Raw genomic sequence first — 23,509 nt, 5'->3', positions numbered from 1 at the left:
AAACAGGTGTGATGACCGGGGAGGAGCAGACGTGGACGGGGCAATCACGTGACACAAACAAACAACAAACGCACATGGCACCAAGTCTGCGCTGATCCGTAACGGATCCACGCTGATCCCTGACAGAACCCCCCCCTTAAGGCGCGGCTCCTGAAGCGCCAAAACCCGGCAAGGTCCGGGGGGCGAGGTCCATGGAGAATGGCAGGTGAGGGAAGCAAGGACGACGGCAAGGCTAGTAGGGAGAGCAAGGACCATGGCGAGGTAGGCGAGGGGAGCAGAGGCACATGGCGAGGCAGGTGGGGGGAGCAGAGGCTGAGCGATGTCCACAGCCGAGCTAAGGGGCCGAGGCGACGTCCGCATCCGAACTGAAGGCCTAATGATGTCCACAGCCGAGCTGAAGGGCCGAGTGACGTCCACCGCCGAGCTGAAGGGCCGAGCATCTTCCCCCGAAGCACCGCGGCCAAACCCACGCCTCAGCGAGCTGAGGAAAGGGGCGGGAAGGCACCCCCGCCTCTGGCCTGCAGCACCCCCCGCGGAAGTGGTGAAGCGATGTCCTCCTCGGAACGGAACCGGAAGTGGAGCGGCGTCCTTCACCGGAGAGATGTGGGGCGATGCCACAGGGCAACTAAAAAAAAAGGAAACCCCAATAACATGGTGACACCCTCCGCAAAAGTGGTGAAGCGACGTCCTCCTCGGAACGGAACCGGAAGTGGACGGGCGTCCTTCACCGGCGAGATGCGGAGCGATGTCACCGGAAGGGCTGGCGGAACAGTCCAGGGGGAAAAGGAAAAAAAAGGCCGGTCCGAGCTGGAAGCTATCCTGCTGGGTCTGCATGGTCAAGGCGGCTTCATTCTGTCAGGACCCTGGCAGAGGTGGCTTGGAAACAGACCCGTACGTAGGATAGTTTCAAATGAAAGGGGTTTAATACATTAGGAAGACAAACATAAACCACATGGGGAACTAACAATATTATCAATGAAGCCGCGCTGCCTAATGCAACACGGCTCACATATATAGCGACACGGACAATCACACACAAAGGGAAACAGGTGTGATGACCGGGGAGGAGCAGACGTGGACGGGGCAATCACGTGACACAAACAAACAACAAACGCACATGGCACCAAGTCTGCGCAGCTCCGTAACGGATCCGCGCTGATCCCTAACACATATACAATATAGCTCAACAGAGAGAGAAAGAAAAATTGTTAAGTATGACTAGTAAGAGAGTTTTGATGGAATGGTGATGGCATTTGCTTACAGAATTGTTGCACATTACCTAGGGAACTTCCTTTACAATACACTTGAATGAAATCTTGAAACACTTTCATACCTTTGGAACACACACAGCTCATCTTTCTCTTTCAGGTAATTTCTCTGCTATAACAACCTTCCAGAAAACCTAATGGTACTCAACAATATTGGCATTTTCTAAACAGAAAGTAATGACTGAACATCAATAAAACCTCAAAAATATGAACTATGTCAAATCTGTGTAACAAGAACAGATCATGTTTGTTACAGTCAAAAGTCCTATTCGGACTGGATTAGTTCTACGTGGGGACGTGGGGGTAAAGTAATTATTACCAGAGCTTCTCTGTGATTTTATTCCCGTCCGAATGCGCCATCTCGGTAATCATTACGGACAATGTCAGTAAAGATTACGGTGACTTTTACCTTCTGTAAAAAGGTCCGGAAAAATTACCTCAGGTAATACTAATCCTGTCCAAATCGACCCGCTGTAAATATGTACGGTAAAATTCCGTCATTTCCTGTTTAAAAGTAGTTTTTGGCGTGTTTTACAAGCATGGAGGCGCTTGAAACAGGAAGCAACGTCATACACACATGACGACAAGGAGGTTACTGTGGTGCATAAAGCGAGTTACCCCTCCCACTTCTGCTAGTTTTACTGAGATGTCTTGTCCCATGCGAATTGGCCAATTAATATTACAGACGTCCTGAGCTAAAATCGCATTACTCCACGTCCCCACGTAGAACTATTCCTGTCCGAATAGTGCTAAAGACATGAGAGTCAGAACACATGAGATTTTATATATTGGTGTGCAGTAAGTTTAAAAGAAAATCAGGTTTAAAAAAGGATGTCTGCTGAATCTCCTGTCACCATTCTGACCCGTATCTGTTCCTGTGCACGTTCTCTACAATGTGTGTATGGGCTTACTCAAATTTAAGTAAAAAGTAAAAAGTATGCTAAAAAATAATTACTCCATAAAAGTATAGATACTCAAAATTTCTACTTAAGTAAAGTAACGAAGTATTTGTACTTTCATTACTTGACACCTCTGGCAGTATCAGTAGTAGTATCAGTAGTAGTATCAGTATCAGTAGTAGTATCAGTATCAGTAGTAGTATCAGTATTAGTATCAGTATCAGTAGTAGTATCAGTAATAGTATCAGTAATAGTATCAGTAGTAGTATCAGTATCAGTAGTAGTATCAGTAATAGTATCAGTAGTAGTATCAGTATTATTAGTAGTATCAGTAGTAGTATCAGTAATAGTATCAGTAGTAGTATCAGTATTATTAGTAGTATCAGTATTAGTATCAGTATCAGTAGTAGTATCAGTAGTAGTATCAGTATTATTAGTAGTATCATCAGTGGTATCAGTAGTAGTATCAATATCAGTAGTAGTATCAGTACAATAGTGGTATCAGTATCAGTAGTAGTATCAGTAGTAGTATCAGTATCAGTAGTAGTATCAGTAGTTGTATCAGTATCAGTAGTAGTATCAGTATTAGTAGTAGTATCAGTATCAGTAGTAGTATCAGTATCATTAGTAGTATCAGTATCAGTATCATTAGTAGTATCAGTAGTAGTATCAGTATCAGTAGTAGTATCAGTAATAGTATCAGTAGTAGTATCAGTATTATTAGTAGTATCAGTAGTAGTATCAGTACAGTAGTGGTATAAGTATCAGTAGTAGTATCAGTAGTAGTATCAGTAGTAGTATCAGTATCAGTAGTAGTATCAGTAGTAGTATCAGTATCAGTAGTAGTATCAGTATTAGTAGTAGTATCAGTATCAGTATCAGTAGTAGTATCAGTATCATTAGTAGTATCAGTATCAGTATCATTAGTAGTATCAGTAGTAGTATCAGTATCATTAGTAGTATCAGTATCAGTATCATTAGTAGTATCAGTATCAGTATCATTAGTAGTATCAGTAGTAGTATCAGTATCAGTAGTAGTATCAGTATCATTAGTAGTATCAGTATCATTAGTAGTATCAGTAGTAGTATCAGTATCAGTAGTAGTATCAGTATCAGTAGTAATATCAGTAGTAGTACCATCAGTAGTATCAGTAGTAGTATCAGTATCAGTAATAGTATCAGTAGTAGTATCAGTATCAGTAGTAGTATCAGTATCAGTAGTAGTATCAGTAGAAGTAGTAGTATCAGTATCAGTAGTAGTATCAGTAGTAGCCAAAAATGGACCAGCTCCCTCTTACCTCAAAGCCCTCATCATTCCTCGCACTGCACCCCGCAACCTCCGATCTACCAGCACTGCTCGACTGGTTCCACCATCTCTCAGGGTAAGAGGCAAGTATACTACAAGACTCTTCTCTGTTCTGGCACCAAGGTGGTGGAATGAACTTCCCCTGGAGGTCCGGACAGCTGAGTCACTGGCTATTTTCAAGCGGCGGGTGAAGACCTACTTATTCAGGAAACACTTCAACTAGCACTTCTTTCCTTATCTTTTGCATTAAAAAAAACAAACAAAAAAAACTGAGACTTTTTCATTGTAACTTTGAACAAATGTTTTAAACTCATGGTATCTTAAGTATGTAACCTAGTGAACCAGCATTAATGTATTCAGTGTTAGAGATTTAAGCACTTATGTACGTCGCTCTGGATAAGGGCGTCTGCCAAATGCTGTAAATTTAAATGTAAATGTAGTAGTATCAGTATCATCAGTAGTATCAGTAGTATTATCATTATCAGTAATAGTATCAGTAGTAGTATCAGCATCAGTAGCAGTATCAGTATCAGTAGTAGTATCAGTATCAGTAGTAGAATCAGTATCAGTAGTAGTATCAGTAGTAGTATCAGTATCAGTATCAGTAGTAGTATCAGTAGTAGTATCAGTAGTAGAAGTACATACAGCAGTTTACATAGAAGACTTTTTTCCTGTTTTAACCTTCCTGCAGACCCCAGAACAATTTGACCCCACTGGAAAGTTTAATGTGTCATAACTTGGGTTTTCTTCCACAAATTTACCAGGATTGTTCCAAATGATGAACTTTGCAAGTAAAATTAATTTTGTCTATTTACGTTGAACTATGTGTTCGTAAAATAAATACGTTCCTCCTCAAGAGCACGGGGTCAATTTGACCCCGCCACATTTAGTGGGGCAATGGGTCACACTTTTGCCCTTTTCAGCGCAATGAACATACATACAGACATAAAAATGCACACATAAAATGTCCACTAACACAGGCACCCATTGGGCATAGCAATTCATTAGGCTTCCAGAAAAAACAAAAGCTACCCATTTATAAATCTTTCACACTTGTTATATGCATTTGTCCAGCTGGGTGCAAAATCGGATCTACCAACAAGCTTTACACACACATATACACACACACAGACACACACACACACACACACAGACACAGACACACACACACACACACACACACACACACACACACACACGTTGTATTTTCATATTCAAATCATATGTTTCCTCTCTCTTATTTATGAATTTAGTTGCATCAGCTTTGACCTGGGGATGTTTATAATATTTGATCATTTCTGCTTATTTTACTCAAAAACATGGCATAATTTCATGAGGTATATTGTTTATAAATTAAATATAATAAAAAGTGTGTGTGTGTGTGTGTGTGTGTGTGTGTGTGTGTGTGTGTGTGTGTAGCCCATTTGGAGGTGATCAGATGGCATTTGGTAGGCAAAATAGACATTACAAGTGGAAAATGTTCACAAATGTATTTTTTATTTATTTATAAGCATTCAAGTCATTTTGGCCTGGAAAAAAAACAGGTTTTATTATTTACTGACATTAAAAATGGTCAAAATGGTTTCAAAACAATCTCCTGGCTTTGAAATATACCAGCCTGTAATTGTGCATTAACTTTTGTGCCTCTATAGTGAAAATAATTCAAAATTTTTTATTTTATTTTATTTTTTACTAAAAATGAGGCATTTCTGTATATTAGTGAGGTTTATTATACCAAATATTATAAAAATGTTTGCAAAATATATGTTAATATGTTGGAAACAAGTTCGACAAAAAAGGTGAAAAAAAAAAGGCTATCATATATACTTAATTTTTTATAAGCAGTCAAAACAGACAAGGTCAAGTTGACTCGGCGCTCCTAATTTGCATAGGAATTCAGAAAAGGTCTGCAGGAGGGTTAAACTTGCAGGTCCTTTCTACTCCTGGAAGGTTACAAACAGAAGGGTTTTGATTTTGTGACTGAAACAGAGTGAGTCATTTCTTATCTATAATACACAACTCTGGCCTTTACTTGACCCCATTAGTTCTGCAGGCAGAACATGAATAAACAGATTAACTAAGATAGCATACACTACACACACTGTCTAAAGCACTATTCGGGCGGGATTAGTTCTACGTGGGGACGTGGGGGTAAAGTAATTATTACCAGAGCTTCTCTGTGATTTTAGTCCTGTCCGAATGTGCCATCTCGGTAATCATTACGGACAGTAAAGTCAGTAATGTCAGTAAAGATTACGGCGACTTTTACCTTCTGTAAAAAGGTCCGGAAAAATGACCTCAGGTAATACTAATCCCTTCCGAATAGACCCGCTGTAAATATGTACGGTAAAATTCCGTCATTTCCTGTTTAAAAGTAGTTTTTGGCGCGTTTTACAAGCATGGAGGCGCTTGAAACAGGAAGCAACGTCATACGAACATGACGACAAGGAGGTTACTGTGGTGCGTAAAGCGAGTTACCCCTCCCACTTCTGCTAGTTTTACTGAGATGTCTTGTCCCGTGCGAATTGGCCAATTAATATTACAGACGTCCTGAGGTAAAATTGCATTACTCCACGTCCCCACGTAGAACTAGTCCAGTCCGAATAGGGCTTAACTGTACTGACCGAGTTAATGTGAAAGTGGTAGTTATGCAGTGTGTCTTAAATTATGCACACTTTTTTTATAAACATTGCAGAAAAATCTAAAATGTAAATCATCACTAGAGCATTACATTAATGAACATTAATTTGGTGTTAATGAATGATTAATTGATGTGAAATGATGATTTATTTCTGTTTTTTCTTCATGGTGGAATTTGTGTGTTTTTTTTTTCTTCAGTAATGATGCAAACCATGATTTATTTATTTATTTATTTATTTATTTATTTATCAACCTTGAGTAAAAGAAAGAAAATGAAGGTGGGTTTGATCACCATTTACTTTTTTTATTTTATTTTAGATGTTACAAATTGAAATAGAATTCACTTTAGAAACAAAAATATAGTGACACCAAAGTTTGAGCTTCTGTCTTTTTTATTGACATCATTTCCCATTTCTCCCAGGCCATTTTGAAGCATTCATCATCATCATCATCATCATCATCATTTTTACATTTACAAGCTCTTGTTTACTATTTATTTAATTGTAAATATATTAGAAAAAAAGGGTCATTTGTTTATTCTTTTATAAGTGCGAGAGGATCGGGATGGTGGAAATGATGAATGGACTGAATTATTTTACAGGACTGATCCAGGATCAGATTTAAAAAATTTAGAGCAGGAGTGCTAAATTCTGGGAGGGAGTGTGTGAATCGGCGTCTAAAATCACAAAAAAGATCCAAATAAATTAGGATCGTTTCCATGACATGTGAGCTGTTAAACAGGACTCTCACACTACAACAAGCTTCTTTGTGGAAAATTTGCAATGAGACATGAATCTAAACTTTGAGCTCAACGCTGTTTCTCTGAGAATGACGGGAGCAAGGAGAGAGGATCTGTGAGGATCAGTGATAATCTGTAATCAGTGAGGACAGAGGATCTGTGAGGATCAGAGAGGATCTGTGAGGATCTGTGAGGAAACAGGCTCTGTGATGAGAGAGGATCTGTCAGGATCAGACAGGATCCGTGATCAGTGAGGACAGAGGATCATCAGAAAGGATCTGTCAGGAGAGAGCATCTGTGAGGATCAGAGAGGATCTGTCAGGAGAGAGGCTCTGTGATAAGAGAGGATCTGTGAGGATCAGAGGGGATCTGTGAGGATCAGAGGGGATCTGAAATTATCTGTGATCAGTGAGGACGGATGATCTGTGAGGATCAGAGAGGATCTTTTAGGAGAGAGGCTCTGTGAGTATGCGATGTTCTGTGATGATCAGTGATTACAGAGGATCTGTGAGGACAGAGGATCTGTTAGGATCTGTGAGGACAGAGGATATGTTAGGATCTGTGAGGACAGAGGATCTGTTAGGATCTGTGAGGACAGAGGATCTGTTAGGATCTGTGAGGGTCGGTAAGGATCTGTGAGGGTTAGTGATGAAAGTGTGTGAGCCAGAAGCAGTTTAAAGTGTTAAAGGTGTCATGGTGCCATTGTCAGAGTTGGACCCTGCAGCGTGTCCTGAGTCGAGGCCCAACGAGTGGTAAAGTTCCTGCACCGCTCTCTGTGTCTCCGCAGCATCTTCTGGGTAATTGCTCCGGAGATCCTCATTGGCCACGTAGTGCGTGTCGGAGAAGTCGCTGAAGTAGCGTCCTACTTCCGGGTGACTGATTTCCAATGGTGCAGAGTGAGGCTCCAGATTCTCTACACAAAGAAAGGCAGAGAGAGAGATTGAGGAATATTAGTAAGTCAAGCCGAGAAGCTTTTATTGTCATTTCAACCATATACAGCATAGCTGACGCCATACATATAACAAGTCAACCTAGTGCAAACTGTGCCAGACAAAAGACAGTGCAAACAAACAACACAAAACACTACAAGACAATACACAAAAGCAGCACTGACCAGAGCACATACTGTATATTCTATGGAACATAGATGAACACTTAATATAATAGCAGCAGTTATATGAGGTTGTGCAAACAGCAAGGTTACTGTAGACATGAATGTATATTGGAAGTGTGTGTATTTGTATAGTACAGTTGCGTGCATGTGTGTGTTGTGTTCGGTACAGTTCAGTTCAGTTGTCGAGGAGTCTGATGACTAGTAGATGTATGGATGTGGAACGTTCTCTCCAGGGGCGTCACTAAAGCCCCCCTAAACTTCTACCTAGCCCCCCTAAAAAATTATTTGATTAATTATTTTTTGATCGCTTCAGTCCCCTTTAAAAACGCATTTGAAGCGGCGACAAGCTGCGTCATGTTTCGGCTCCTCCCCTGAACTGAGTTTGTGTGGATTCAGCGCGTTTTTCAATCCGCAGGGACGCCGAGCAGAGCGAACATCAGAGAGTACAAGGTGTGTGTGCTTTTACTGATGGATTGCTATGATATGACATCTGCATCGTTGTAGTTCTTGTAATTGCAGTTTACTGGACCAATACACAGTTCGGTTTCTCATCCAATGCGTCTTCGCTGCGTTCAACTTCAGCCCTTATCACAGTGTGATAGTATACAACCCTACCCTGGGGGCTGAGCCCCCCTAAAATGAAAATTCTAGAATTGCCCCTAGTTCTCTCAGTACAGAACCCAAACTGGCTCTCACCCTGAGCAGCGTATCTGCACGTGCCGTCCTGCACCAGGACGTTGTAGAACGGCTGATTGGCACCGTGGGTCAGCTGATGCACTCGCATCGTGGCAATCCACTCCGGACTCATCGAGCATTTCGGATCCCATCCGTAAACGACGCAGTTATAACCCGACCTGCAGAGACAGGAACAGGAAGTAAAAGAAAAAAATGAATCCAGTGATAAAGTGTTACATTTACAGATTACAGATTATTTCCTGGTCTTCAGACTGCGGGTTAAAGCGTCTGTTCATGCGAGTGAACAACGAGACATTTCACACAAACAGCTTCTTCCTCCAGGGAGAAGTAAACGGATCAGAAACGAGTCAGATGCCTCCCTTTGTGCTCCTGAGCGCTTCTTAGCCTGGAGAAAACTTTTATTCAAAACTGACCTGGATTTTGTCACACACTCATGTTTCTTGGCTCGGTGTTAACACGCACCTCTTGTGTTTCATGATGAGGCCTACAGAGTACTGCACTTGGCTGTGTTCTGGAGCGCTGCGTCTCTTCACCTCAGGCTCCACAGCGTGTCTCTTGTGTTGGATGTGTTCCAGTGTGTGCTGCACCAGGTAACCCACAGCGCCGTGCTGAGACGGATCCAAAGCCTGGATGTGCTGCAGGATGTCCAGCACCTAAAAGACAGAATTTAGAGAGACATCAAATAACAACTGCACCTGAGCTGCGTCCCAAACGACGTACTACACACTGCACTTCCACTGTGCACTAGAGTACATTCATTTATTGGTTAAAAATCTGTCGAGTTTCCAGAAAACGGAGTGAAATTATACCGTTAACAGGCTGCTCTCTCATATCAACAAAATGGCATCAGCTCCTAAAGCTCCAAGACACTAATAATAATAATAATAATAATAATTATAATAATAATGATAATAATAAATGATCAACATAAGAAATTATTATTAATCAATTAAATATGTATATAAATTAATAATGTTAATATAACGAATTATTATTGTTATTATTAGTAGTAGTATTTTATAATAAATGTATAATAAAAAATATAATAAATTCAAAGACAGTGAATATGCGAATGGTGAAATTCATAAATACTTATTCATATTCATATTCATATTTTTTTTTGTTGAAAGTAGAAAAAAGAAAGAAAGAATCTGGGAAATAAATAAATAGATAGATAGATAGATAGATAGATAGATAGATAGATAGATAGATAGATAGATAGATAGATAGATAGATAGATAGATAAAAGAATTCAATTTTATATTTAAATTTAATATAATGTGGAAGCAGAGGGCTATATACAAATATATATACACCTCTATATAATATAATATATACTTACACTGTATATTAGTGTGTGGTTTAGACAGTAAGCCAGTGCTGGACATTGTTAGTTGTTTTAAACTAAAGTTTAATTTGCATTTCTTTTCTCCTCTTCTGCTGTGAAGCTGTGAATAAAGTCCTGACCTTCTCGGGCCAGATGCCCAGGTGGAAGTAGAGTCGCGCCTGCAGCAGCAGATACTGCACGTTATCAGGGTCGATGGTGAGGTAGAGATCCAGAGAGTCCCTCAGCAGCTGGTACGACTTCTCACTGCCTTCTCTGTATGGAGAGAACAATGCAGCGGGTCAGGACAGAGTCAGGACAGAGTAAGGACCAGGTCAGGACTGGTTCAGGAAAGAGGCAGGACAGAGTCAGGACTGAGTCAGGAAAGAATCAGGACAGCGTCAGGACAGAGTTAGAACTGGGTCAGGAAAGAGTCAGGACCGAGGCAGGACAGAGTAAGGACCAGGTCATGACAGAGTCAGGAAAGCGTCAGGACAGAGTCAGGACAGAGTTAGGACTGAGTCAGGACTGGGTCAGGAAAGAGTCAGGACAGAGTCAGGACAGAGTTAGAACTGGGTCAGGACAGAGTAAGGACCAGGTCAGGACAGAGTCAGAACTGGGTCAGGAAAGAGTCGGGACAAAGTCAGGACAGAGTCAGGACCGAGTCGGGACCGAGTCACACGGCAGGGAAAAGCAATACTGAAAACACGAACATGATGATTGGACGATGATTTTAAATCTAAATAATAAATAAATTCTGTAGATTTTGTAGAACATGATAAACATCCTGAGAGAAAACAAGACAATGTTCCTCGTGAGGTGACAGTGTGCAGTGTCGTACTCACCCCCTCTTCCCGATGTTGAGCAGGTTACCCACCATGCGCAGCAGCAGCTCGGTGGTGCTGATGGAGTTGTAGTAATCTGCCGTCACCTGCTGTCGGATCAGGTACTCACACTCTTTAGCCGTCAGCTGCTTGCCTTTCCCGAACGCGTCGATGTAAACGTAGTCGCAGATGTCGTCACTGCTGCACACCACAAACGACAAACCAGAGAACGCAGAGACGGGATTTTTAGTTTCAGTGATATAAATAAGCAGCTAAGAAAGACAGATGTTCATTACATGAAAGAAAGAAAGAAAGAAAGAAAGAAAGAAAGAAAGAAAGAAAGAAAGAAAGAAAGAAAGAAAGAAAGAAAGAAAGAAAAATAGAAAAATTGAAAGGACAAAAAAAGGACGAAAGGACAAAAGAAAGAAAGAAAGAAAGAAAGAAAAAAAGGCTAAAAACGAAGAAAGACAGAGATACAAGAAAAGAACCGAGACAGAAAATGGGAAAAATCCCTACGTACAGAAAGCAAGACAAAGAAAAAAAGAACGACCAGCCCAAAGAAGGAAGAAGAAAACTTCCCCCTACAACTTCCCACACCGCCCCTTCCCACCCCTCCCTCCCCTCTCCCCCTAAGCACCTATCCCCCCCTACCCCTCCCCCCCCCCCTCCCCCCCTCCCTCCCTTCCCCCCCTTCCCCCCTCCCCCCTCCCTTCCCCCTTCCCACCCCCCCCCCCTCCCTCTCAACTCCCTCCTTCTTCCCTCCCTCCTCCACTCCTTCCCCCCTCCCCCACTCCCTCCCTCCCTCCCTCCCCTTCCTTCCTCCCTCCCATCCCTTCCTTCCTCCCTCCAAGACCCAACTTCCATTCCTAACTACCTAACTAAGATACTAAATAATGAAGAAGAAAGAAAGAAAGAAAGAAAGAAAAGTCTACCTGGTCCGGCGCTGGCACCAGCGGAGCAGGAAGTGATTGGGGAAGTTGACTGGCTCCAGCAGAACCCCCAGTTTCCTGGCCAGTGTCATGTATAGCACAGAGAGGCTGATGGGAATGCCTGTCCTCCGCAGAAGCACCTGAACAGAGGATGATGAGGAAGAGGAGGAGGATCAGTGATTGGAGTGAAGAGATGGTGCAGGTGTAGGTGCGAGTCTATCTCGGTGTGTGAGATCAGACTGAGTGTGTGATCACACACCTGGTGTAGGTATGAGTTCAAGGGGTTGTAGTAGTCACGCTCGTTGCCTTTAAACTGCAGCTGTTCGTACAGAACCACATTCAGGGCACAGAGAAGCTGACGCTGAAGCTCAAAGTCCTGCACCATCACACACTCACCTGGAACACAAAACACACTGCAACCTTCAGCCACAAGCTTCAGACACGTCAGACGTGCATCTGAACCAAAGGCTGAAGAAGGTCCGAGTTTGTGCTTGTTTAATCAATATGAGTTACTGACTCGGTGGCTTAGTGGTTAGCACGTTTGCCTCACACCTCAAGGGTCGGGGATCGATTCCTGCCTCCACCTTGTGTGTGGAGTTTGCATGTTCTCCCCGTGCCTCGGGGGTTTCCTCCGGGTACTCCGGTTTCCTTCCCCGGTCCAAAGACATGCATGGTAGGTTGATTGGCATCTCTGGAAAATTGTCCGTAGTGTGTGTGTGTGTGTGAGTGAATGAGAGTGTGTGATGGGTTGGCACTGCGTCCAGGGTATATCCTGCCTTGATGCCCGATGACGCCTGAGATAGGCACAGGGCATCATGGAGAGCTAGCCTGGTATCAGACCAGCAGTGACGTGGATGTATCTGTAACACAGAATGTGAGTGTAGAACTGCTTACCTTGAGCTGATCTCAGGCTGGGATGAGCAGCGTTTTTCACCCGGAGATATTTCTTCACCTTCTCTGTGATGTCATCCAGCTGAGCAGAAATACTCTCCAGGGTGACATCAGCCAGGGGGTTACAGTACTGATCCACCAGTACAGCACCTGTAAAAAACCAAACAAAACAGAACTGTGTGGGATTCGCTCATAAAACGGATGGATTTTTCATCCATCCATCCTTTTTTTTATGTGTGAGGCTTATCCTATCCAGGATCTCAGGGAACCTCGAGTCTATCTCAGGGCACAAGGTAGAAGACCCCCTGGACATAACACACACTCATTCACCCACTACAGACTTTAGAGATGCCAATCAGCCAACAGTATGTATCTATGGACTGGTGGAAGAAACCGGAGAACCCTGAGGAAACCCCTGAAGCACGTGGAGAACCTCGACACGCAGAGCCGAAAGCACGAACCGACCCCCAACCCTGGAACTCTGATGGAAACACACTTACCACTAAGCCATCGTTCATCCCAAAGGAATTATTATTTATTTATTTTTTCATATGAGAGCAAACCTGTGATTATAAGCCCCGCCCACAAGTCAGTCCAAGATACAGGTTGCTGAAATCAAAACACACCACCGTCGTTCTGACCTTCCAGGGCCGACTGCTGCTCTGGAGGCCGCTCCAGGAATCCCTTCAGGCTCCTCAGGATGTTCTGTTGACGAAGGAAGTAGAGGATTTTCTTTGCATAGTACTTCAACGTCAGGTTCTTCCTGCAGGAAAGGACAGACACGAGCACAGAATTTTCTAGATATATAAATATATATGAAATGAAATAAAATGAAAAAGCATGAAGGCTTGTTGAACCTCTGGCTGTTCTGACCTTCTGTCTGAGTTGAGAATGGACAGGAGCTCATCTTCACAGAAGTGTTCAGGTGCGCCGAGGGACTCGATTTCTGTAAAGCTGTCACCCAAAACCTGACCAATGCAAGGCTGAGACACACATCTGAGAGTTAGAACTTTACAACAATCCTGAGCTCAGAATGGAGCTATTAGCTTTCAAACAGAAACACCTTCTGACCAATCAGGATCTACTACACCTCTGGATTTGACTACTACGTTGACCGTTGACTGTGCTTTTAAAAAGACTCACAACTTCAGCGAAGAATCTCTTGGAAATGGACACGACGGTTCGTTGGATCTGTAGACAGACCCTGAGTCTGGTCCTGAACTCCTTTTGCCAGTCGTAGGATTCGTTCTGCCGATAGATTTTCTGTAGCCGAGGCCACCTGCAAACAGACACGATGAAAGTCTGAAGTTAGCAGGTCAATATGTACATAGTTCTGATACCCGAGTATTATTATACACATCTCTGTTCACCCTGGGGCTCTGTATATGGTACAATCCATGTCTATGTCTATAGACCTGTTATTGCTCTGTTACTCCAGTAGTACTGTACATAGACCTGTTATTGCTCTGTTACTCCAGTAATAATGTACATAAACCTGTTATTGCTCTGTTACTCCAGTAGTACTGTACATAGACCTGTTATTGCTCTGTTACTCCAGTAATAATGTACATAAACCTGTTATTGCTCTGTTACTCCAGTAGTACTGTACATAGACCTGTTATTGCTCTGTTACTCCAGTAATAATGTACATAAACCTGTTATTGCTCTGTTACTCCAGTAGTACTGTACATAGACCTGTTATTGCTCTGTTACTCCAGTAATAATGTACATAAACCTGTTATTGCTCTGTTACTCCAGTAGTACTGTACATAGACCTGTTATTGCTCTGTTACTCCAGTAGTAATGTACATAGACCTGTTATTGCTCTGTTAATCCAGTAGAAATGTACATAAACCTGTTATTGCTCTGTTAATCCAGTAGTAATGTACATAGACCTGTTATTGCTCTGTTACTCCAGTAGTAATGTACATAGACCTGTTATTGCTCTGTTAATCCAGTAGAAATGTACATAAACCTGTTATTGCTCTGTTAATCCAGTAGTAATGTACATAGACCTGTTATTGCTCTGTTACTCTTGTAGTAATGTACATAGACCTGTTATTGCGCTGTTACTCTTGTAGTAATGTACATAGACCTGTTATTGCGCTGTTACTCTTGTAGTAATGTACATAGACCTGTTATTGCTCTGTTAATCCAGTAGTACTGTACATAGACCTGTTATTGCTCTGTTACTCTTGTAGTAATGTACATAGACCTGTTATTGCTCTGTTACTCTTGTAGTAATGTACATAGACCTGTTATTGCGCTGTTACTCTTGTAGTAATGTACATAGACCTGTTATTGCGCTGTTACTCTTGTAGTAATGTACATAGACCTGTTATTGCTCTGTTAATCCAGTAGTACTGTACATAGACCTGTTATTGCTCTGTTAATCCAGTAGTACTGTACATAGACCTGTTATTGCTCTGTTACTCTTGTAGTAATGTACATAGACCTGTTATTGCTCTGTTACTCTTGTAGTAATGTACATAGACCTGTTATTGCGCTGTTACTTTTGTAGTAATGTACATAGACCTGTTATTGCTCTGTTAATCCAGTAGTACTGTACATAGACCTGTTATTGCTCTGTTACTCTTGTAGTAATGTACATAGACCTGTTATTGCGCTGTTACTCTTGTAGTAATGTACATAGACCTGTTATTGCTCTGTTAATCCAGTAGTACTGTACATAGATCTGTTATTGCTCTGTTACTCTTGTAGTAATGTACATAGACCTGTTATTGCGCTGTTACTCTTGTAGTAATGTACATAGACCTGTTATTGCTCTGTTACTCTTATAGTAATGTACATAGACCTGTTATTGCGCTGTTACTCTTGTAGTAATGTACATAGACCTGTTATTGCGCTGTTACTCTTGTAGTAATGTACATAGACCTGTTATTGTGCTGTTATTCGTATAATTATGCACTGTACACATAATTGTGCTACTCTTACTGCACTGTACACATAATTGTGTTACTCTTACTGCACTGTACACATAATTGTGTTACTCTTACTGCACTGTACACATAATTGTGTTACTCTTACTGCACTGTACACATAATTGTGTTACTTCTTACTGCACTGTACACATAATTGTGTTACTTCTTACTGCACTGTACACATAATTGTGTTACTCTTGCTGCACTGTACACATAATTGTGTTACTTCTTACTGCACTGTACACATAATTGTGCTACTCTTACTGCACTGTACACATAATTGTGTTACTTCTTACTGCACTGTACACATAATTGTGTTACTTCTTACTGCACTGTACACATAATTGTGTTACTTCTTACTGCACTGTACACATAATTGTGTTACTCTTACTGCACTGTACACATAATTGTGTTACTCTTACTGCACTGTACACATAATTGTGTTACTTCTACTGCACTGTACACATAATTGTGTTACTCTTGCTGCACTGTACACATAATTGTGTTACTTCTTACTGCACTGTACACATAATTGTGCTACTCTTACTGCACTGTACACATAATTGTGTTACTTCTTACTGCACTGTACACATAATTGTGTTACTTCTTACTGCACTGTACACATAATTGTGTTACTTCTTGCTGCACTGTACACATAATTGTGTTACTCTTGCTGCACTGTACACATAATTGTGTTACTCTTACTGCACTGAACACATAATTGTGTTACTCTTACTGCACTGAACACATAATTGTGTTACTTCTTGCTGCACTGTACACATAATTGTGTTACTTCTTGCTGCACTGTACACATAATTGTGTTACTTCTTACTGCACTGTACACATAATTGTGTTACTTCTTACTGCACTGTACACATAATTGTGTTACTTCTTGCTGCACTGTACACATAATTGTGTTACTTCTTGCTGCACCGTACACATAATTGTGTTACACTTGCTGCACTGTACACATAATTGTGTTACTCTTACTGCACTGTACACATAGTTGTGTTACTCTTACTGCACTGTACACATAATTGTGTTACTCTTACTGCACTGTGCACATAATTGTGTTACTTCTTGCTGCACTGTACACATAATTGTGTTACTTCTTACTGCACTGTACACATAATTGTGTTACTTCTTACTGCACTGTACACATAATTGTGTTACTTCTTACTGCACTGTACACATAATTGTGTTACACTTGCTGCACTGTACACATAATTGTGTTACTCTTACTGCACTGTACACATAGTTGTGTTACTCTTACTGCACTGTACACATAATTGTGTTACTCTTACTGCACTGTGCACATAATTGTGTTACTCCTACTGCACTGTGCACATAATTGTGTTACTCTTACTGCACTGTACACATAATTGTGTTACTTCTTGCTGCACTGTACACATAATTGTGTTACTTCTTGCTGCACTGTACACATAATTGTGTTACTTCTTGCTGCACTGTACACATAATTGTGTTACACTTGCTGCACTGTACACATAATTGTGTTACTCTTACTGCACTGTACACATAATTGTGTTACTTCTTGCTGCACTGTACACATAATTGTGTTACTCTTACTGCACTGTACACATAATTGTGTTACTCTTACTGCACTGTACACATAATTGTGTTACTCTTACTGCACTGTACACATAATTGTGTTACTTCTTGCTGCACTGTACACATAATTGTGCTACTCTTACTGCACTGTACACATAATTGTGTTACTCTTACTGCACTGTACACATAATTGTGTTACTTCTTGCTGCACTGTACACATAATTGTGTTACTCTTGCTGCACTGTACACATAATTGTGTTACTCTTACTGCACTGTACACATAGTTGTGTTACTCTTGCTGCACTGTACACATAATTGTGTTACTTCTTACTGCACTGTACACATAATTGTGTTACTTCTTACTGCACTGTACACATAATTGTGTTACTCTTGCTGCACTGTACACATAATTGTGTTACTCTTACTGCACTGTACACATAATTGTGTTACTTCTTACTGCACTGTACACATAATTGTGTTACTCCTACTGCACTGTACACATAATTGTGTTACTCTTACTGCACTGTACACATAATTGTGTTACTTCTTACTGCACTGTACACATAATTGTGTTACTCTTACTGCACTGTACACATAATTGTGTTACTTCTTACTGCACTGTACACATAATTGTGTTACTCTTACTGCACTGTACACATAATTGTGTTACTCCTACTGCACTGTACACATAATTGTGTTACTCCTACTGCACTGTACACATAATTGTGTTACTCTTACTGCACTGTACACATAATTGTGTTACTCTTGCTGCACTGTACACATAATTGTGTTACTCTTACTGCACTGTACACATAATTGTGTTACTCTTGATGCACTGTACACATAATTGTGTTACTCTTACTGCACTGTACACATAATTGTGTTACTCTTACTGCACTGTACACATAATTGTGTTACTTCTTACTGCACTGTACACATAATTGTGCTACTCTTACTGCACTGAACACATAATTGTGTTACTCTTACTGCACTGTACACATAATTGTGTTACTCTTGATGCACTGAACACATAATTGTGTTACTCCTACTGCACTGTACACATAATTGTGTTACTTCTTACTGAACTGTACACATAATTGTGTTACTTCTTACTGCACTGTACACATAATTGTGTTACTTCTTACTGAACTGTACACATAATTGTGTTACTCTTACTGCACTGTATACATAATTGTGTTACTTCTTACTGCACTGTACACATAATTGTGTTACTTCTTACTGCACTGTACACATAATCGTGTTATTGTTGTCTATCGTGTACAATGTTTGCAGCTGTCATTACACCTGATGTGTGTCCTGTTTTTAGGTCCCAGGTTTAGACGACACAGCAGGTTTAAATGTGCACCACATTTAAGCAGTAATGCAGTGAGATGTAGAGATATTGGAGGTCACCTGAGTTTGTACTGATGTCCCCAGACCTTCCCTCTGCTGTGACACACTTCATGAAGCCGTTTGCAGCAGCAGGACACGTTAGAAATGTCGATGTGGCTCAATACGGGGAAACACAGAATATACTCTAAAAGCTCAGTCGGTAAATCCGTTAGCTTTTTAACGTAGGATTCTGATATGAATGAATTTGTTCCTGAGAGCCGCTCAGGCGTCGCCATCTTTTCTGTTTACTCCGATGACCTCATCGTCGAGGCCACGCCCAGTTTCTGCTGCAAGGGGCGGGGCTTCTACTGAATAGTATACATATATACTGCATTATTCATTATAGTATGTAAACACATAGAACACAGTGTAAATGTAAATACAGCAGTACAATGTTTTCCGTATTAAATAAGCCTCACAACCAGTTAATTAATGTATTAAAATGAAAAAAGTGTACTAGTTGTTTTTAATGATTTGGCTACAACACAATTGGAAATAATCAGTTGCTGCTGCTAGGGTCAGGTAGTTAAATTAAGTTACTTTATTAAGTTATATATATATATATATATATATATATATATATATATATATATATATATATATATATATATATATATATATATATTTAACCTACACCATTCAGTTATTTATTATGTCTTAGTAACCGCTTTATCCTTGTCAGCGTTGTTGTGGCAACACTGGAATGCGCCCTGGATCTCTCTCTCTCTCTCTCTCTCTCTCTCTCTCTCACACACACACACACACACACACACACACACACACACACACACACACACACACACACACACACACACACACACAGAGAGAGAGAGAAGAACCAGAGTACTGAATCTGTGTATAGTTTTAAAGTTCTACATTTTCTAGATAATAGTGTCTTATATTGTACTACATTATAAGTAAAGAATACCTTTATAAACATTACAGCACACACGCTTTTGTGCACAAAGAGCAAAATTCTTTTGTTTTAAGAATATAAATGATCTAAACTTTTCCATGCTCACAGGAATTATTATCCAGTTTGTATTTTTCCTTTTTCTTAGTAAAGCTGCATTTTAACAAACAAACAAACAAACAAACAAACAAACAAACAAACAAACAAACAAACAAACAATGCTGTATAAATACAGTTTATTATATTAATACTTATAATAAGTTTATTATAATAAACTTTATAAAAACAAATATAAAATCATTTATGTATTTAAAACTTTTGTTAAAATATCTTAATGGTCTCTATTTCATTTATTTTTAAATGGCCATTCAGAGTTTTTTTTTTTAATTATTGTTATTATTAGTCATTAGTCATTATTATTTCACGATATTTTACCTGAAATTAAATATATATATATCTTTTTGGTCGGACAAATTCATTGCGCATCATCAGCGTGATCTTGATGCGCATCGATGCAACCAAGCTACCGCTTGTGTTTACATACCGTTCATGAACCTGCGTATCAACAGTGTAAAGTTGATGTCTAGCTCGTACCTGGCATGAGGAAATAAACCTATTTGCGTTCTTATTATTAGTATAATTACAGATATTAGTCATTGCTATCGCGTTAGATGGTGCGATGACTCTGTGGTGTCGTATATCTGTGAATTATGTACTTTTTTAGTCGGATAAGTTAATAGTGTTAGCAACAGGTGTGGAGATAAACAAGTGGGTTTGTTAGCTAGCACTAAGCTAGCACTAAGCTAGCACTAAGCTAGCACTAAGCTAGCACTAAGCTAGCACTAAGCTAGCACTAAGCTAGCACTAAGCTAGCACTAAGCTAGCACTAAGCTAGCACTAAGCTAGCACTAAGCTAGCACTAAGCTAGCACTAAGCTAGCACTAAGCTAGCACTAAGCTAGGACTAAGCTAGCACTAAGCTAGCACTAAGCTAGCACTTAGCTAGCACTTAGCTAGCACTTAGCTAGCACTTAGCTAGCACCAAGTCCTGTTAATGATGTTTTAAATAGTATTATTAAAACCTAACTATTAATATGTAATAAACACACTAGAACTTAAAAGAACTAGACACTAGGAGATGTACAAGCTGACAGTCACTGAGAAATGATGCTTTTTTCCTCTCATGCCTTAAAAAACTAGATTAATTAAACTTTCTTTAAACTCGCCTGTGGTAGTAAAAAGCTCTGAAAATGGCAAGTGTTCTGGGATTAAAGATGAGCCTGAATTCCTTAAGAAGGAAACAACCGAAGACTTTCAGTGTCAGGATTTTGTCCATGGATGCAGACCTGGAGTTCAGCTGTGAGGTGAGTTAATATGGAGATCTAGATAGATATTATTCTATTCTTCATGCTGATGATCCTGTAGATCCATCATCTCAGGATCCTTCAGGATTAAAGACAAACATCTGGGACTGTTCTAATCTCTCACAAAACCCTGGATGGTGTTTTAAATCTCTCTCATGTATCGTTTTCTTCTTCTAAGCCATCAGTAGAAATGTCTGCACTTTTTCTGTTCCTGTTTCCTGGTGTGTGAGCATCAAGATTACGTCCATATAGAACTGATTGGAAACATTTTAATAGAAATTTACGGTGAAGCTTTTAAAGCTGTCTGCAGTGTAAAGGTCAAATCACACACACACACACACACACACACACACACACACACACACACACACACACATTTGTGTTTAATTCGAAACACCAGAGATAAAATGATAAAACGTCAAAGCCTTTTAGTCAGGTGTCTTTATTTCTGAGGGGAGAGCCAAAGCTTGTGTTTCGGTTGAACAGAGTTTTCCATATGAAGGAGATCGAACCTTAAATATCACAGTGTGTGTGTGAAGATACCTGTGTGTGTGAAGATACCTGTGTGTGTGAAGATACCTGTGTGTGTGTGTGTGTGTGTGTGTGTGTGTGTGTGTGTGTGTGTGTGTGTGAGACGATACCTGTGTGTGTGAGACGATACCTGTGTGTGTGAGACGATACCTGTGTGTGTGTGTGAAGATACCTGTGTGTGTGAAGATACCTGTGTGTGTGAAGATACCTGTGTGTGTGAAGATACCTGTGTGTGTGAAGATACCTGTGTGTGTGTGTGTGTGTGTGTGTGAGACGATACCTGTGTGTGTGTGAAGGTACCTGTGTGTGAAGGTACCTGTGTGTGTGAAGATACCTGTGTGTGTGAAGATACCTGTGTGTGTGTGTGTGTGTGTGTGTGTGTGTGAGACGATACCTGTGTGTGTGTGTGTGTGAAGATACCTGTGTGTGTGTGTGTGAGACGATACCTGTGTGTGTGTGTGTGTGTGAAGATACCTGTGTGTGTGTGAGTGAAGATACCTGTGTGTGTGTGAGTGAAGATACCTGTGTGTGTGTGAGTGAAGATACCTGTGTGTGTGTGAGTGAAGATACCTGTGTGTGTGTGAGTGAAGATACCTGTGTGTGTGTGAGTGAAGATACCTGTGTGTGTGTGAGTGAAGATACCTGTGTGTGTGTGAGTGAAGATACCTGTGTGTGTGAGTGAAGATACCTGTGTGTGTGTGTGTGTGTGTGTGTGTGTGTGTGTGTGTGTGTGTGTGTGAGTGAAGATACCTGTGTGTGTGTGTGTGTGTGTGTGTGAATGAAGATACCTGATTCTAGGCGTCCATGTTCAGCTGAATTAATTCTCCCTACATTTTCCCAGTGTTTAATCATATTTTTTGCTATTAAATTGCATATTCTGGCGATATTTTGCCCAGATTGCTCACTGATCCCAGTGTCCTACTAATCACCGGTGTGATTAACTACTGATCTCAGTATAGAGCGAGAAAGATATGTGACACTATGTGATGTTTATTTCCCTGAACTGGCTGAACGTGGGCTTTTTTTTTTGAGGCGCGTGTCGGCATCCCATCCCGTCACGAGTCACGGTGATCTGTACCGGTATCAGTTGAAGTGCGTAGAGTTATGGTAGGATAAAAGGTGTGATGAAGCTGATATTTAATGTTCCTCCAGCTAGGACAGAGTTGTTTAAAAAAGCTTTTATGTTTTTTGCACCTTCAACTTGGAATGAACTACAGAAATCACTAAAGCTACAGTGTCTAATTTCTTTAAATGATTTTAAACATTATGTTAAATCTATAGAACACGAGTCCATTCACACTTGCAAACATTTTAATTAATGACACTTTTATTTAAATCGAAATGCACTCGAGTTGTCTATTGTCTTTTTGTTTATTTTGTGACTGTGTGATTTAATTTGTTCTGCTTTTTTGGCCAGGTCTCTCTTGAAAAAGAGATTCTATATCTCAATGAGACTAATCTGGTTAAATAAAGGTTAAATAAATAAATAAAAATATCTTGGTGCATTGTGGGTACAGATGCCTCTTCAGTTGTGATCACGCATACGTCGAGTCGATCACCAAGAGGCGTTCCTTCATGGTCACCATGGTAATAAGGTTCAAATCGACACCAGCTCAGTCTGTGAACCGAATCTGTGAAAATTTAACACCAATTAAAAACAATTTGCTTGATATTGTGTTGATTTCTATGAGCGAAAACCATCACAGAAACAAACCCTGGGAGGTTCCCTTTAGATCTGCGAATCTAAAATATCTCCCGGACGTCAGGTAACGCGTGTAAATCAGACGAATATGTGAGACTCCTGTTCTGTCTTTTTAGCTTTTTTTTTTTTTTTTTGGTTTAATAATTTGTTTAAACGTGACCTGTGTTTGAGGGACAGGAAGGAGCAGGTTCCTGCGTGTATTATTGATACACAACACAGCCTGCTGTAGACGCCTGGAGCAAGTGTTTATGTCATGTTCCCTTGACTTTTTCTTGTGTATCCTGAACAAGAAGGAAACAGATGGAGGAAGTGGCTTGTGTCTCTGTCCTATTGACCGTGTCCTTCTGTCCTTCTGTTCATCTGTCCTTCATTCTGCTCTTCTCCTGACTCGCCCATTAATCCTCCAACTGACTCAAAAAGTTTTTTTTGTAGTTTCGTTCGACAGGAAAGGTCACATTTTTGGAATT

The 23,509-nt window shown here is 40.5% G+C and overlaps 2 protein-coding genes across 4 annotated transcripts in view; one reads left to right on the top strand and one right to left on the bottom strand.

Annotated features, from left to right (window-relative positions):
• Positions 1 to 6,487: 6,487 nt before the first annotated feature.
• On the bottom strand, positions 6,488 to 18,808 carry fbxo21 (F-box protein 21). Of its 3 annotated transcripts, none has more exons than XM_047819009.1 (12): positions 18,555 to 18,808; positions 13,774 to 13,909; positions 13,504 to 13,613; positions 13,257 to 13,393; positions 12,634 to 12,780; positions 11,999 to 12,135; positions 11,743 to 11,879; positions 10,832 to 11,008; positions 10,130 to 10,262; positions 9,125 to 9,315; positions 8,663 to 8,820; positions 6,488 to 7,765 (listed from the first exon to the last, which is right to left on the bottom strand). In XM_047819009.1, the coding sequence occupies exons 1-12, from the start codon at positions 18,767 to 18,769 to the stop codon at positions 7,527 to 7,529; spliced, it is 1,917 nt and encodes a 638-aa protein (XP_047674965.1). In that variant the 5' UTR covers positions 18,770 to 18,808; the 3' UTR covers positions 6,488 to 7,526. The 3 variants fall into 3 exon arrangements, with proteins under 3 accessions (XP_047674965.1, XP_027018646.1, XP_027018647.1); XM_027162845.2 differs by having other exon boundaries at positions 10,832 to 11,011; positions 18,555 to 18,807; XM_027162846.2 differs by having other exon boundaries at positions 10,832 to 11,011; positions 13,272 to 13,393; positions 18,555 to 18,807.
• A 1,163-nt stretch (positions 18,809 to 19,971) lies between these two features.
• nf2a (NF2, moesin-ezrin-radixin like (MERLIN) tumor suppressor a) overlaps positions 19,972 to 23,509 on the top strand; it is a 23,485-nt gene continuing 19,947 nt past the window's right edge. The window contains exon 1 of the mRNA XM_047819010.1: positions 19,972 to 20,809. Coding sequence (XP_047674966.1) covers positions 20,696 to 20,809 — 114 coding nt within the window. The 5' untranslated portion in view covers positions 19,972 to 20,695. The remainder of the gene's footprint in view (positions 20,810 to 23,509) is intronic.

The sequence above is a fragment of the Tachysurus fulvidraco genome, chromosome 9 (genome assembly GCF_022655615.1).
Source record: "Tachysurus fulvidraco isolate hzauxx_2018 chromosome 9, HZAU_PFXX_2.0, whole genome shotgun sequence".
Classification (NCBI taxonomy): domain Eukaryota; kingdom Metazoa; phylum Chordata; class Actinopteri; order Siluriformes; family Bagridae; genus Tachysurus; species Tachysurus fulvidraco.
Note: the sequence above shows the minus strand (reverse complement) of the source record. Positions and strands in the feature narration are given on the sequence as shown.